Source organism: Euprymna scolopes, chromosome 26, assembly GCF_053919585.1.
Source record: "Euprymna scolopes isolate OS-2025 chromosome 26, ASM5391958v1, whole genome shotgun sequence".
Taxonomy (NCBI): Eukaryota; Metazoa; Mollusca; class Cephalopoda; order Sepiida; family Sepiolidae; genus Euprymna; species Euprymna scolopes.
The window spans coordinates 64335746-64353302 of record NC_136507.1 but is presented as its reverse complement, the minus strand read 5'-3'; the positions used below and the strand labels follow the sequence as shown (position 1 = coordinate 64353302).

General features: G+C 22.7%; 1 protein-coding gene across 25 annotated transcripts in view; it reads right to left on the bottom strand.

Moving 5' to 3' along the window:
- Window positions 1–1344: 1344 nt before the first annotated feature.
- The window catches only part of LOC145248122 (disabled homolog 2-interacting protein-like), a 1344959-nt gene continuing 1328746 nt past the window's right edge, over window positions 1345–17557 (bottom strand). For 24 of the 25 annotated variants that reach the window (XM_080109927.1, XM_080109924.1, XM_080109911.1 and 21 more), the window contains one exon: window positions 1345–1680. In XM_080109927.1, coding sequence (XP_079966053.1) covers window positions 1428–1680 — 253 coding nt within the window. In that variant the 3' untranslated portion in view covers window positions 1345–1427. The remainder of the gene's footprint in view (window positions 1681–17557) is intronic. The other variant, XM_080109921.1, reaches the window with a different exon arrangement.

Below are 17557 nucleotides of genomic sequence, written 5' to 3'. Positions count from 1 at the left end.
TCCCCTCCTCTCTTTTTTTTTTTTTTTTTGTCTAGAAAAGAGTTAAGAATTGAATTTAAATCTGGTTGGAGAAAGGAACGTTTTGAAATTTCTTAATTTAGTTCATTTTTTTTTTTTTTTTTAAATAATGAACTAAATTAAAATAAGTTTAAAAAAATTGAATATTTCATTCTTCACAACTGAAATTTTTTTTTTTTTTAAATATTTTTTTTATATTTTTTTAAAGAAAAACAAGTCATTCTTTCTTGTCCCTCTCCGGGGTGGGGTGGGGGGTGTTTACAATCACCTTATGATAAAATAAGTTTAAAAAAAAAACAAAAACAAACTAAGGCTGAAGAAGGGATTGTCCAAAAAGGTTCCAGAAAATTAAGTTTATTTTATTTGTTTTCGTTTTTTGTTTCAAGAATTATTTTTTGTCTCTTCCAAAAAGAAAAGAATTATAAGTTCTTTTCCAGAATTTCCCTTATATTAAAAAAAAAGAAAAAAAAAATCTCTATGATATACATATATGTGACAAAACGAAAAATGCCATATTCCAAAAATCAAATAAATTGATCAAGTAGTTTTATTTTTAAATAAAAAAATCAAATTTTATGAGTATCTGAGGAGTGACCGTGTACCCGCCATTTTTGAAAACAATTACAAAAAACAAAGGGAGATAACTCAACCAGAATTAATACTTATTAGATTATGTTGTAATGCCTAGGAATTCTCATTAATCACTTAAAAATGCTTTTCTTTATAAAAAATAATTACATGATTTTTGGAATATGATATGTTCATTTTGTCATAGGTACATACATCATACAGATTTTTTTCTTTATTTTTGTTTTTTAATATATAGGAGAATTCTGGACAAGAACATATTTATATTTTTTTATAATGGATTATTAGTAAAAACCCTGAAATCTGACACCTTGTATTAAACAGGAAGACGCGTTTCTTTTTTCCGTGTATATTAACCATACAATCTGGAAAGCGATACTCAACAAAACATGGTGAATATAAATACATAGAAGCGGATTTTCCTGTCGAATACAACGAATTCAATTTCAGAACGTTTCATTTAATGTGTTTATGAATTCTTGTATTACATATGTCCAGCTAACAAGTCCATCAAATAAAAAAAAATTTTTAAATTGAAATTTATAAATAAAACGTATTTCTCATTCTTTTACAGCAAACATTTTTTGGACATACATTCTGTGTACATAGATACATTGCGTATCTCCATCTGGAGACAGAAACCGTTACCTCCAAAATTCCAAGAGAATTTTCCGTAGCCATGGTTTTAATGTTTTATGTGCAATATTTGTTTTCCAAGAAAAGTGTGTTTTTTGTGTGTGTGTGTGTGTGTGAGTATATATATATATATATATATATATATATATATATATATATATATAAAACTATGTTCATTTTATTTTTTAGCAGGCACTACTCTTGTAGTCTGCAAAGTCTGTACCGACTTTGGTTGAGGGTTGGGCCGTCAATCCATTCCGTAAGGGATTTGTATGGCAGCGTTCTTTCAGTTGATTCAGGGCACACATCAGTTTGCTGTTGGTTGAGTCAAGTGTTTGAATCTGCCGTTCCTGAGCTTCAATAACCATTTGTTTCTGTGAGACGAGACGTTCAATTTCACGCTGTTCTTTACGGAGTTCATCTTCAAAACCGATTAAGCTGGAATAATAATAAAAAAAATTTCTGATTAAAAAACAAAAAATCCAAGCAAAATGAAAGGAAGGAAAAAAAAAAAAAAAAAAAAATTAAATCCTTCATTTAATTTGGTTTTTTATCACGAATTCAACCCAATTAAAAAAAAAAAAAAAAATACAGAAAAATCTTTATGTACATATCTGTCAAGGAACAAAAACATCATAGTCAAAAATCACATAAAAAAAAATCTACTTGATCAATTTAACTAAGAAAATTAAATTTTATGAAGAACCGAATATGGTGTGTCTCGCTTTGCCACCTATAATTCTCACCTGTTTGTTTAAATGTATGTATTTATGTATGTATCTATGTCTGCCTAAAACTTTTGACAGAGGCAACAGATTTTCACGAGATTGGTATCATTTTGAAGCTCGACCCTTCAGACAACAAATATCGAAAAATTAGCTAAAAACATTAATTCTTTCACCCTCAACTGGGCACTTTTCTACAGGGAGGGGTCGCTTTTTTCGCTGATATTGTCGAAAGTCACCCCCTCTTTTCGATTGACTAGTCTTAATTTAAACCTTCGCCACTTCCGGTTTGGTGATGGACACAACGATAAAGATGTCACTTTTTTTTTTTCGTGTTCTTTTCCTCTTTCACGGTACATGTTCGAGCCTGCCTGCTATCACTTTATTTTTTTTTTTTTTGTGCTTAACACACACCTCCAAACACTCGGGCAATGCTGAGCACCCAGACTAGTCTTTAATAAATAAAACAACTGACAACTCAATTCAAACTATCGAGGTGAAAATCAGCCTTGTTAATAGTTACAATTTCCAATTAAAATCATTAAAAATCCTAAAACATTATCTTCTATAAAAAAAAAAAAACTACCTGATAAATTTACATTATTTTTGGAATATGACATTTTCTTTCAGTGATGGGTAGGTACATCATAAAGATTTTTCTTTATTTTTTTATTAATTAGGTTGAACTCTGGATAACAACCTTTAATTTTCAGATAAAAAAAAATGTAAACATTGTTTTTTTATAATTTTGTTGTAATAAGAAGAATAATTTACAGATTACAATGGAAAGGCTAGCAGTTTTGATGACCATTTTTTCTTTTGTTATGTAGGTTTTCTTAAGGAACTCTCCTGTGTTAGAGAGCTACATAAACTAAGAGTTATTCCTCTTAACTTGGTCCAAATAAGTTTCAATTCTTGTCCAAAATTTCCTCTATATTAAAAAAAAAAAAAAAAAAAATCTCTATGATCTACGTACCCGAGGCGAAACAAAAAATATCATATTCCAGAAATCATGTAAATTAATTAAGTGGTTTTAGTTTTATAAAGAAAATCAGATTTTATGAGAAATGACTATATCTCAACCCCGACCATTTTGAAAAAGAAAATTTCAAGAAACAAAGGGAGATAACTCAACAATGCGTTATACTTATTAGATTTGTGTTATAATGCCTTCAAATCCCCTTCAATCACTTAAAAATGATTTTCTTTATAAAAATAAAACTACTTGGTCAATTTACATGATTTTTGGAATATGATATCTTCGTTTTGTCACATATACGTACATCAAACAAATTTTTCTTCATCTTTGTTTTTTAATATGGGGGGGGGGGGATTCTGAAGAAGAACCAAGGTCTGTTTTTTTTTTGTTTGTTTTGTTTTGTTTTCAAAATTTTGAAACAAAAGAAAAAAAGTGAGGAAAAAGAAAAAATTATACTGGAAATATCAAAAAAAAAAAAAAAAATTTACTTCCATATCTCTTGACCACACTGAAAAACAAAAATTTGAATAATTAATCTCATCCAATACAATAGCTGACCATTTTCATCAATTGGGATGAAAATCAAATCAGAAAAAAGACAATATTAAAATGGATTTAAAAAAAAAAAAAAACGATGAAGGATAAGGTTTTTGCCTCATGAGAGAAAGCAATATACAACTTGGAGATAATTTAAAAAAGAGCTACTGAAGACATTAGGAAATGAATCTTTCTCCCCTCTCATCGCATTCAAAATTTCAATAGACTAGAATATTTTAAACTTGATTAAATCACCCGAAAATTCCTACCATTTTTATTGAAATGCTGTTAAAAATTATGGTAAATTTATACTTTCTTTCCACCTTTAAAATGATGACTTTTATAAATTTTCAGGTATGCTGAAAACGAATACTACATTCAAATTTGGAGCAGACAAGTAGTTTTCTGGATAATAAAACATTTTTCACAATGTATTAATTACTTAATAAATGTCAGTTGCATTCATCATTCTTAACATGGGAAGGATGGGATGTTTTATAACACGCATGCACATTAGTATTTTCCAGTTGGGAAAAAAACATGGCCTCCAGTAAAAACATAATGGATTACATTGGATAATAAAGGTCTTAATATCCAGAAAACTACTGATCTTAAATGTGATATTCGTTTTCAGCATGCTCGCAAGCCTAAAAAACTTGTTATTTTAAAAGAGAGTGTTGAGGTGGCAAGAAAGTAAAAAAAAAAATAAAAAATAAAAAAAATACTAAAATTATGTTGAAATTAACTTTTCATACCAATCACAAAACATTATTTGTAAAAAAAAAAATAAACGTCCGAATTTTGTTGACTGAAAAAATATTTGCTTAAAATCCATGGCAAGCCATCCTTTTTTAAAAACAATTTCATTCTACCCATCGCCCAATGGAAGTACTACATAAACGACCATAATACACTAGTGACGTCTGAGCAAATTGGATAAAAGTTTACATCTCTGGAAAAAACATACATCATAAACAGCAAAAGACATTTTACTTAATTCTATTTTATTTATAAAGCCCTGTAACAAGATTCAACTTGACTTTTCAAGGGTAAAATTTTATGAGGAAACCAATAATACTCATTATTCAATCTGAGCACTTGATTTTGGGGAAGTTAAAATAAAATCTATGAGGAATAGATATAATGTTTGTATATTACAAATAATGATGTCGAAAGCAAAAATTTTACTTCATCACTTTGAATTATTTAACAAATTTATTCATATTATTTTGACTCTTTGGAATACTGTTCTCATCTTGCGTACTATTTTCATAATGTTTTCCATCGATGTTACCTTCAACCATTTTTTTAGACATATCTTTTCAAACTCTGGCATCTTTCTGTTGAATGCATGGAATTTAGAATTTAAATTTATTTAATCCATGGAAATACCTTGCTCTCATTCTATAAGTCATGATTGGGTAGAAGTTCTAAGTAAGTAATGGTGAATGCTCTGACGAACTGAAAACACTTGTACCTCCCCGACGTAACTACCCCCGACAAACCCGACAAGCTACTAAGTCTCATCCCTTTACAGTAGAGATCCCTAGGTGCAAGAAAGCCTTTTACTCCAATAGTTTCTTCCCCAGAACTGCAAGTCTTTGGAACTCCCTTCCGGGATTCTGCTTTCTCAACTGCACTGATATGCAGAAGTTCAAGTGTAATGTGAACAAACATCTTTCTACTCATATATTATTCCTTAATTGGAATTCATTTTTTGAGATGAGCATTATATATTAATTTATTTTTATTTCGGACTATTAATCTCATCTTTATTAGTTGTTGTTTTTTTTTCTCTTTTTTTTTTTTTTTTAATTTTTTTAATTTTTTTTTTATTTATTTAATTATTTTTTTTATTTTTTTTTAATTTATTTTTTTATTATTTAATATATAATGCTCATCTCAAAAAATGAATTCCAATTAAGGAATAATATATATATATACAAATCGGTACGGACCCGACTATGGAAGATCAGATAATAAATAAACGTGGATTTATAAGATCAAAGAAAACCTTGATCAGCCTTCGGGGCGGTGGCGCAGTTGATAGAGACATTGAATCTCTACAGTTCCAGATGAGCATTGTCTGAAGATAGCGGTTTCAATCCCACCCACAGCGTGCCAGAGGTTAATTGGTCAAAATGTGGTGAGACGACAACAACTACGGATAGTAGTGATGGCTGAGAATGCAGTTAGGAGATTCGAAGTTCCTATCCGTCGCGGTTACGACCTGACGAAGGCCAGAGAAATAGTTGGCCGAAACGTTGTGAATAAACAAACCAATCCAAAAAAAAAAAAAGATAAAAAAAAAAAACTAATATAAATGAGACTAATAGTCCGCAATAAAAATAATATCTTTCTACTAATCTCCCTTCATAATGAAGTCCCTGATAGTAGCCCCCTGCTTCAAAGTGGCACTGCACCTTGTTTGGGATGAAAATTGAATAAAAACAAATTTAAAAACCAATTTAAAAACATTAAAAAAAGTAAGAATTGATTTGGGAACTTTTTAGATGAGGATTGATTATTCATATTAATTTTTAGATGAGGATTGATTATTCATATTAATTTTTAGATGAGGATTTATTATTCCTATTAATTTTTAGATGAGGATTTATTATTCCTATTAATTTTTAGATGAGGATTGATTATTCCTATTAATTTTTTGATGAGGATTTATTGTTCATATTAATTTTTAGATGAGGATTGATTATTCCTATTAATTTTTAGATGAGGATTTATTATTCCTATTAATTTTTTGATGAGGATTTATTATTCATATTAATTTTTAGATGAGGATTTATTATTCCTATTAATTTTTAGATGAGGATTTATTATTCCTATTAATTTTTAGATGAGGATTTATTATTCCTATTAATTTTTAGATGAGGATTGATTATTCATATTAATTTTTAGATGAGGATTTATTATTCCTATTAATTTTTAGATGAGGATTTATTATTCCTATTAATTTTTAGATGAGGATTGATTATTCATATTAATTTTTTGATGAGGATTTATTATTCCTATTAATTTTTTGATGAGGATTTATTATTCATATTAATTTTTTGATGAGGATTTATTATTCCTATTAATTTTTTGATGAGGATTTATTATTCCTATTAATTTTTAGATTAGGATTTATTATTCCTATTAATTTTTTGATGAGGATTTATTATTCCTATTAATTTTTAGATGAGGATTTATTATTCCTATTAATTTTTTGATAAGGATTTATTATTCCTATTAATTTTTAGATTAGGATTTATTATTCATATTAATTTTTAGATTAGGATTTATTATTCATATTAATTTTTAGATTAGGATTTATTATTCATATTAATTTTTAGATGAGAATTTATTATTCCTATTAATTTTTAGATGAGGATTTATTATTCCTATTAATTTTTAGATTAGGATTTATTATTCATATTAATTTTTAGATGAGGATTGATTATTCCTATTAATTTTTTGATGAGGATTTATTATTTCTATTAATTTTTAGATGAGGATTTATTATTCATATTAATTTTTAGATGAGGATTGATTATTCATATTAATTTTTAGATGAGGATTGATTATTCCTATTAATTTTTTGATGAGGATTGATTATTCATATTAATTTTTAGATGAGGATTTATTATTCCTATTAATTTTTAGATGAGGATTGATTATTCATATTAATTTTTAGATGAGGATTGATTATTCATATTAATTTTTTGATGAGGATTTATTATTCATATTAATTTTTTGATGAGGATTTATTATTCCTATTAATTTTTAGATGAGGATTTATTATTCATATTAATTTTTTGATGAGGATTTATTATTCATATTAATTTTTTGATGAGGATTTATTATTCATATTAATTTTTAGATGAGGATTTATTATTCATATTAATTTTTAGATGAGGATTTATTATTCCTATTAATTTTTAGATGAGGATTGATTATTCCTATTAATTTTTAGATGAGGATTTATTATTCATATTAATTTTTAGATGAGGATTGATTATTCATATTAATTTTTAGATGAGGATTTATTATTCCTATTAATTTTTAGATGAGGATTTATTATTCCTATTAATTTTTAGATGAGGATTTATTATTCATATTAATTTTTAGATGAGGATTTATTATTCCTATTAATTTTTAGATGAGGATTTATTATTCCTATTAATTTTAAGATGAGGATTTATTATTCATATTAATTTTTAGATGAGGATTGATTATTGATATTTATTTTTAGATGAGTATTTATTATTCCTATTAATTTTTAGATGAGGATTTATTATTCATATTAATTTTTAGATGAGGATTTATTATTCCTATTAATTTTTAGATGAGGATTTATTATTCCTATTAATTTTTAGATGAGGATTTATTATTCATATTAATTTTTAGATGAGGATTTATTATTCATATTAATTTTTAGATGAGGATTTATTATTCCTATTAATTTTTAGATGAGTATTTATTATTCCTATTAATTTTTAGAATAGTATTTATTATTCCTATTAATTTTTAGATGAGGATTGATTATTCCTATTAATTTTTAGATGAGTATTTATTATTCCTATTAATTTTTAGATGAGGATTTATTATTCATATTAATTTTTAGATGAGTATTTATTATTCCTATTAATTTTTAGATGAGGATTTATTATTCCTATTAATTTTTAGATGAGGATTTATTATTCCTATTAATTTTTAGATGAGGATTTATTATTCCTATTAATTTTTAGATGAGGATTTATTATTCATATTAATTTTTAGATGAGGATTTATTATTCATATTTATTTTTAGATGAGTATTTATTATTCCTATTAATTTTTAGATGAGGATTTATTATTCCTATTAATTTTTAGATGAGGATTTATTATTCATATTAATTTTTAGATGAGGATTTATTATTCCTATTAATTTTTAGATGAGGATTTATTATTCCTATTAATTTTTAGATGAGGATTGATTATTCATATTAATTTTTAGATGAGTATTTATTATTCCTATTAATTTTTAGATGAGGATTTATTATTCCTATTAATTTTTAGATGAGGATTGATTATTCATATTAATTTTTAGATGAGGATTTATTATTCCTATTAATTTTTAGATGAGGATTTATTATTCATATTAATTTTTAGATGAGGATTTATTATTCATATTAATTTTTAGATGAGGATTTATTATTCATATTAATTTTTAGATGAGGATTTATTATTCCTATTAATTTTTAGATGAGGATTGATTATTCATATTAATTTTTAGATGAGTATTTATTATTCCTATTAATTTTTAGATGAGGATTTATTATTCCTATTAATTTTTAGATGAGGATTGATTATTCATATTAATTTTTAGATGAGGATTTATTATTCCTATTAATTTTTAGATGAGGATTTATTATTCCTATTAATTTTTAGATGAGGATTGATTATTCCTATTAATTTTTAGATGAGGATTTATTATTCCTATTAATTTTTAGATGAGGATTGATTATTCATATTAATTTTTAGATGAGGATTTATTATTCCTATTAATTTTTAGATGAGGATTTATTATTCATATTAATTTTTAGATGAGGATTGATTATTCATATTTATTTTTAGATGAGGATTTATTATTCATATTAATTTTTAGATGAGGATTGATTATTCCTATTAATTTTTAGATGAGGATTGATTATTCCTATTAATTTTTAGATGAGGATTGATTATTCATATTTATTTTTAGATGAGTATTTATTATTCCTATTAATTTTTAGATGAGGATTGATTATTCCTATTAATTTTTAGATGAGGATTGATTATTCATATTAATTTTTAGATGAGGATTTATTATTCATATTAATTTTTAGATGAGGATTTATTATTCATATTAATTTTTAGATGAGGATTGATTATTTCTATTAATCTTTAGATGAGGATTTATTATTCATATTAATTTTTAGATGAGGATTGATTATTCCTATTAATTTTTAGATGAAGATTGATTATTCCTATTAATTTTTAGATGAGGATTTATTATTCCTATTAATTTTTAGATGAGGATTGATTATTCCTATTAATTTCTATATGAGGATTGATTATTCCTATTAATTTTTAGATGAGGATTGATTATTCATATTTATTTTTAGATGAGTATTTATTATTCCTATTAATTTTTAGATGAGGATTGATTATTCCTATTAATTTTTAGATGAGGATTGATTATTCCTATTAATTTTTAGATGAGGATTGATTATTCATATTTATTTTTAGATGAGTATTTATTATTCCTATTAATTTTTAGATGAGGATTGATTATTCCTATTAATTTTTAGATGAGGATTTATTATTCCTATTAATTTTAAGATGAGGATTGATTATTCATATTAATTTTTAGATGAGGATTTATTATTCCTATTAATTTTTAGATGAGGATTGATTATTTCTATTAATCTTTAGATGAGGATTTATTATTCATATTAATTTTTAGATGAGGATTGATTATTCCTATTAATTTTTAGATGAAGATTGATTATTCCTATTAATTTTTAGATGAGGATTTATTATTCCTATTAATTTTTATATGAGGATTGATTATTCCTATTAATTTTTAGATGAAGATTGATTATTTCTATTAATTTTTAGATGAGGATTTATTATTCCTATTAATTTTTAGATGAGGATTGATTATTCCTATTAATTTTTAGATGAAGATTGATTATTCCTATTAATTTTTAGATGAGGATTGATTATTCCTATTAATTTTTAGATGAAGATTGATTATTCCTATTAATTTTTAGATGAGGATTTATTATTCCTATTTATTTTTAGATGAGGATTTATTATTCCTATTAATTTTTAGATGAGGATTTATTATTCCTATTTATTTTTAGATGAGGATTTATTATTCATATTTATTTTTAGATGAGGATTTATTATTCCTATTAATTTTTAGATGAGGATTGATTATTCCTATTAATTTTTAGATGAGGATTATATATTCCTATTAATTTTTAGATGAGAATTTATTATTCCTATTAATTTTTAGATGAGGATTTATTATTCCTATTAATTTTTAGATGAGGATTGATTATTCATATTTATTTTTAGATGAGGATTGATTATTCCTATTAATTTTTAGATGAGGATTGATTATTTCTATTAATCTTTAGATGAGGATTCATTATTCATATTAATTTTTAGATGAGGATTGATTATTCCTATTAATTTTTAGATGAGGATTGATTATTTCTATTAATTTTTAGATGAGGATTTATTATTCCTATTAATTTTTAGATGAGGATTGATTATTCCTATTAATTTTTAGATGAGGATTGATTATTTCTATTAATCTTTAGATGAGGATTGATTATTTCTATTAATCTTTAGATGAGGATTTATTATTCCTATTAATTTTTAGATGAGGATTGATTATTCCTATTAATTTTTAGATGAGGATTGATTATTTCTATTAATCTTTAGATGAGGATTGATTATTCCTATAAATTTTTAGATGAGGATTGATTATTCCTATTAATTTTTAGATGAGGATTGATTATTTCTATTAATTTTTAGATGAGGATTTATTATTCCTATTAATTTTTAGATGAGGATTTATTATTCCTATTAATTTTTAGATGAGGATTGATTATTTCTATTAATCTTTAGATGAGGATTTATTATTCATATTAATTTTTAGATGAGGATTGATTATTCCTATTAATTTTTAGATGAGGATTTATTATTCCTATTTATTTTTAGATGAGGATTGATTATTTCTATTAATTTTTAGATGAGGATTGATTATTCATATTAATTTTTAGATGAGGATTGATTATTCCTATTAATTTTTAGATGAGGATTGATTATTCATATTAATTTTTAGATGAGGATTTATTATTCCTATTAATTTTTAGATGAGGATTGATTATTTCTATTAATTTGTTGATGAGGATTGATTATTCCTTTTAATTTTTAGATGAAGATTGATTATTTCTATTAATTTTTAGATGAGGATTTATTATTCCTATAAATTTTTAGATGAGGATTGATTATTCCTATTAATTTTTAGATGAGGATTTATTATTTCTATTTATTTTTAGATGAGGATTGATTATTCCTATTAATTTTTAGATGAAGATTGATTATTCCTATTAATTTTTAGATGAGGATTTATTATTTCTATTAATTTTTAGATGAGGATTGATTATTCCTATTAATTTTTAGATGAAGATTGATTATTCCTATTAATTTTTAGATGAGGATTTATTATTTCTATTTATTTTTAGATGAGGATTGATTATTCCTATTAATTTTTAGATGAAGATTGATTATTCCTATTAATTTTTAGATGAGGATTTATTATTCCTATTTATTTTTAGATGAGGATTGATTATTCATATTAATTTTTAGATGAGGATTAATTATTCCTATTAATTTTTAGATGAGGATTTATTATTCCTATTAATTCTTAGATGAGGATTTATTATTCCTATTAATTTTTAGATGAGGATTTATTATTCCTATTAATTTTTAGATGAGGATTAATTATTCCTATTAATTTTTAGATGAGGATTAATTATTCCTATTAATTTTTAGATGAGAGTTTATTACTCCTATTAATTTTTAGATGAGGATTGATTATTTCTATTAATTTTTAGATGAGGATTGATTATTTCTATTAATTTTTAGATGAGGATTTATTATTCATATTAATTTTTAGATGAGGATTTATTATTCCTATTAATTTTTTGATGAGGATTTATTATTACTATTAATTTTTAGATGAGGATTTATTATTCCTATAAATTTTTTGATGAGGATTTATTATTCATATTAATTTTTAGATAAGGATTGATTATTCATATTAATTTTTAGATGAGGATTGATTATTCCTATTTATTTTTGATGAGGATTGATTATTCATATTAATTTTTAGATTAGGATTTATTATTCCTATTAATTTTTAGATGAGGATTTATTATTCCTATTAATTTTTAGATGAGGATTTATTATTCATATTAATTTTTAGATGAGAATTGATTATTCATATTTATTTTTAGATGAGGATTTATTATTCATATTAATTTTTAGATGAGGATTTATTATTCATATTAATTTTTAGATGAGGATTGATTATTCATATTAATTTTTAGATGAGGATTTATTATTCATATTAATTTTTAGATGAGGATTTATTATTCATATTAATTTTTAGATGAGGATTTATTATTCCTATTAATTTTTAGATGAGGATTTATTATTCCTATTAATTTTTAGATGAGGATTTATTATTCCTATTAATTTTTAGATGAGGATTGATTATTCCTATTAATTTTTAGATGAGGATTGATTATTCATATTTATTTTTAGATGAGGATTTATTATTCCTATTAATTTTTAGATGAGGATTGATTATTCCTATTAATTTTTAGATGAGAATTGATTATTCATATTTATTTTTAGATGAGGATTTATTATTCATATTAATTTTTAGATGAGGATTTATTATTCATATTAATTTTTAGATGAGGATTGATTATTCCTATTAATTTTTAGATGAGGATTTATTATTCATATTTATTTTTAGATGAGGATTTATTATTCATATTAATTTTTAGATGAGTATTTATTATTCATATTAATTTTTAGATGAGGATTGATTATTCCTATTAATTTTTAGATGAGGATTTATTATTCCTATTAATTTTTAGATGAGGATTGATTATTCATATTAATTTTTAGATGAGGATTTATTATTCCTATTAATTTTTAGATGAGGATTGATTATTTCTATTAATCTTTAGATGAGGATTTATTATTCATATTAATTTTTAGAGTAGGATTGATTATTCCTATTAATTTTTAGATGAAGATTGATTATTCCTATTAATTTTTAGATGAGGATTTATTATTCCTATAAATTTTTATATGAGGATTGATTATTCCTATTAATTTTTAGATGAAGATTGATTATTTCTATTAATTTTTAGATGAGGATTTATTATTCCTATTAATTTTTAGATGAGGATTGATTATTCCTATTAATTTTTAGATGAAGATTGATTATTCCTATTAATTTTTAGATGAGGATTGATTATTCCTATTAATTTTTAGATGAAGATTGATTATTCCTATTAATTTTTAGATGAGGATTTATTATTCCTATTTATTTTTAGATGAGGATTGATTATTCCTATTAATCTTTAGATGAGGATTTATTATTCATATTAATTTTTAGATGAGGATTTATTATTTCTATTAATTTTTAGATGAGGATTTATTATTCCTATAAATTTTTAGATGAAGATTGATTATTCCTATTAATTTTTACATGAGGATTTATTATTCCTATTAATTTTTAGATGAGGATTGATTATTCCTATTAGTTTTTAGATGAAGATTGATTATTTCTATTAATTTTTAGATGAGGATTTATTATTCCTATTAATTTTTAGATGAGGATTGATTATTCCTATTAATTTTTAGATGAAGATTGATTATTCCTATTAATTTTTAGATGAGGATTGATTATTCCTATTAATTTTTAGATGAAGATTGATTATTCCTATTAATTTTTAGATGAGGATTTATTATTTCTATTAATTTTTAGATGAGGATTTATTATTCCTATTAATTTTTAGATGAAGATTGATTATTCCTATTAATTTTTAGATGAGGATTTATTATTTCTATTAATTTTTAGATGAGGATTGATTATTCCTATTAATTTTTAGATGAAGATTGATTATTCCTATTAATTTTTAGATGAGGATTTATTATTCCTATTAATTTTTAGATGAGGAGTTATTATTCCTATAAATTTTTTGATGAGGATTTATTATTCCTATTAATTTTTAGATGAGGATTGATTATTCCTATTAATTTTTAGATGAGGATTGATTATTCCTATTAATTTTTAGATGAGGATTTATTATTCCTATTAATTTTTAGATGATGATTAATTATTCCTATTAATTTTTAGATGAGGATTAATTATTCCTATTAATTTTTAGATGGGGATTGATTATTCCTATTAATTTTTAGATGAGGATTGATTATTCCTATTTATTTTTGATGAGGATTGATTATTCCTATTAATTTTTAGATGAGGATTGATTATTCCTATTAATTTTTAGATGAGGATTAATTATTCCTATTAATTTTTAGATGAGGATTGATTATTCCTATTAATTTTTAGATGAGGATTTATTATTCCTATTAATTTTTAGATGAGGATTTATTATTCCTATTAATTTTTAGATGAGGATTGATTATTCATATTAATTTTTAGATGAGGATTGATTATTCCTATTAATTTTTAGATGAGGATTGATTATTCCTATTAATTTTTAGATGAGGATTGATTATTCCTATTAATTTTTAGATGAGGATTGATTATTTCTATTAATTTGTTGATGAGGATTGATTATTCCTTTTAATTTTTAGATGAAGATTGATTATTTCTATTAATTTTTAGATGAGGATTTATTATTCCTATTAATTTTTAGATGAGGATTGATTATTCCTATTAATTTTTAGATGAGGATTGATTATTAATATTAATTTTTAGATGAGGATTTATTATTTCTATTTATTTTTAGATGAGGATTGATTATTCCTATTAATTTTTAGATGAAGATTGATTATTCCTATTAATTTTTAGATGAGGATTTATTATTTCTATTAATTTTTAGATGAGGATTGATTATTCCTATTAATTTTTAGATGAAGATTGATTATTCCTATTCATTTTTAGATGAGGATTTATTATTTCTATTTATTTTTAGATGAGGATTGATTATTCCTATTAATTTTTAGATGAAGATTGATTATTCCTATTAATTTTTAGATGAGGATTTATTATTCCTATTTATTTTTAGATGAGGATTGATTATTCATATTAATTTTTAGATGAGGATTGATTATTCCTATTAATTTTTAGATGAGGATTTATTATTCCTATTAATTTTTAGATGAGGATTTATTATTCCTATTAATTTTTAGATGAGGATTTATTATTCATATTAATTTTTAGATGAGGATTGATTATTTCTATTAATTTTTAGATGAGGATTTATTATTCCTATTAATTTTTAGATGAGGATTTATTATTCCTATTAATTTTTAGATGAGGATTTATTATTCCTATTAATTTTTAGATGAGGATTTATTATTCCTATTAATTTTTAGATGAGGATTTATTATTTCTATTAATTTTTAGATGAGGATTTATTATTCATATTTATTTTTAGATGAGGATTTATTATTCCTATTAATTTTTAGATGAGGATTTATTATTCCTATTAATTTTTAGATGAGGATTTATTATTCCTATTAATTTTTAGATGAGGATTTATTATTCCTATTAATTTTTAGATGAGGATTTATTATTCATATTAATTTTTAGATGAGGATTTATTATTTCTATTAATTTTTAGATGAGGATTTATTATTCCTATTAATTTTTAGATGAGGATTTATTATTCCTATTAATTTTTAGATGAGGATTTATTATTCCTATTAATTTTTAGATGAGGATTTATTATTTCTATTAATTTTTAGATGAGGATTTATTATTCATATTTATTTTTAGATGAGGATTTATTATTCCTATTAATTTTTAGATGAGGATTTATTATTCCTATTAATTTTTAGATGAGGATTTATTATTCCTATTAATTTTTAGATGAGGATTTATTATTCCTATTAATTTTTAGATGAGGATTTATTATTCATATTAATTTTTAGATGAGGATTGATTATTTCTATTAATTTTTAGATGAGGATTTATTATTCCTATTAATTTTTAGATGAGGATTTATTATTCCTATTAATTTTTAGATGAGGATTTATTATTTCTATTAATTTTTAGATGAGGATTTATTATTCCTATTAATTTTTAGATGAGGATTTATTATTCCTATTAATTTTTAGATGAGGATTGATTATTTATATTAATTTTTAGATGAGGATTGATTATTCCTATTAATTTTTAGATGAGGATTTATTATTCCTATTAATTTTTAGATGAGGATTTATTATTCCTATTAATTTTTAGATGAGGATTTATTATTCCTATTAATTTTTAGATGAGGATTTATTATTCCTATTAATTTTTAGATGAGGATTGATTATTCATATTAATTTTTAGATGAGGATTGATTATTCCTATTAATTCTTAGATGAGGATTGATTGTTCCTATTAATTTTTAGATGAGGATTGATTATTCCTATTAATTTGTAGATGAGGATTGATTATTCCTATTAATTTTTTAGATGAGGATTGATTATTCCTATTAATTTTTAGATGAGGATTGATTATTCCTATTAATTTTTAGATGAGGATTGATTATTCATATTAATTTTTAGATGAGGATTGATTATTCCTATTAATTTTTAGATGAGGATTGATTATTCCTATTAATTTTTAGATGAGGATTGATTATTCCTATTAATTTTTAGATGAGGATTGATTATTCCTATTAATTTTTAGATGAGGATTTATTATTCCTATTAATTCTTAGATGAGGGTTTATTATTCCTATTAATTTTTAGATGAGGATTTATTATTCCTATTAATTTTTAGATGAGGATTGATTATTCCTATTAATTTTTAGATGAGGATTTATTATTCCTATTAATTTTTAGATGAGGATTTATTATTCCTATTAATTTTTAGATGAGGATTTATTATTACTATTAATTTTTAGATGAGGATTTATTATTCCTATTACTTTTTAGATGAGGATTTATTATTTCTATTAATTTTTAGATGAGGATTTATTATTCCTATTAATTTTTAGATGAGGATTTATTATTCCTATTAATTTTTAGATGAGGATTGATTATTCCTATTAATTTTTAGATGAGGATTTATTATTCCTATTAATTCTTAGATGAGGGTTTATTATTCCTATTAATTTTTAGATGAGGATTTATTATTCCTATTAATTTTTAGATGAGGATTTATTATTCCTATTAATTTTTAGATGAGGATTTATTATTCCTATTAATTTTTAGATGAGGATTGATTATTCCTATTAATTTTTAGATGAGGATTTATTATTCCTATTAATTTTTA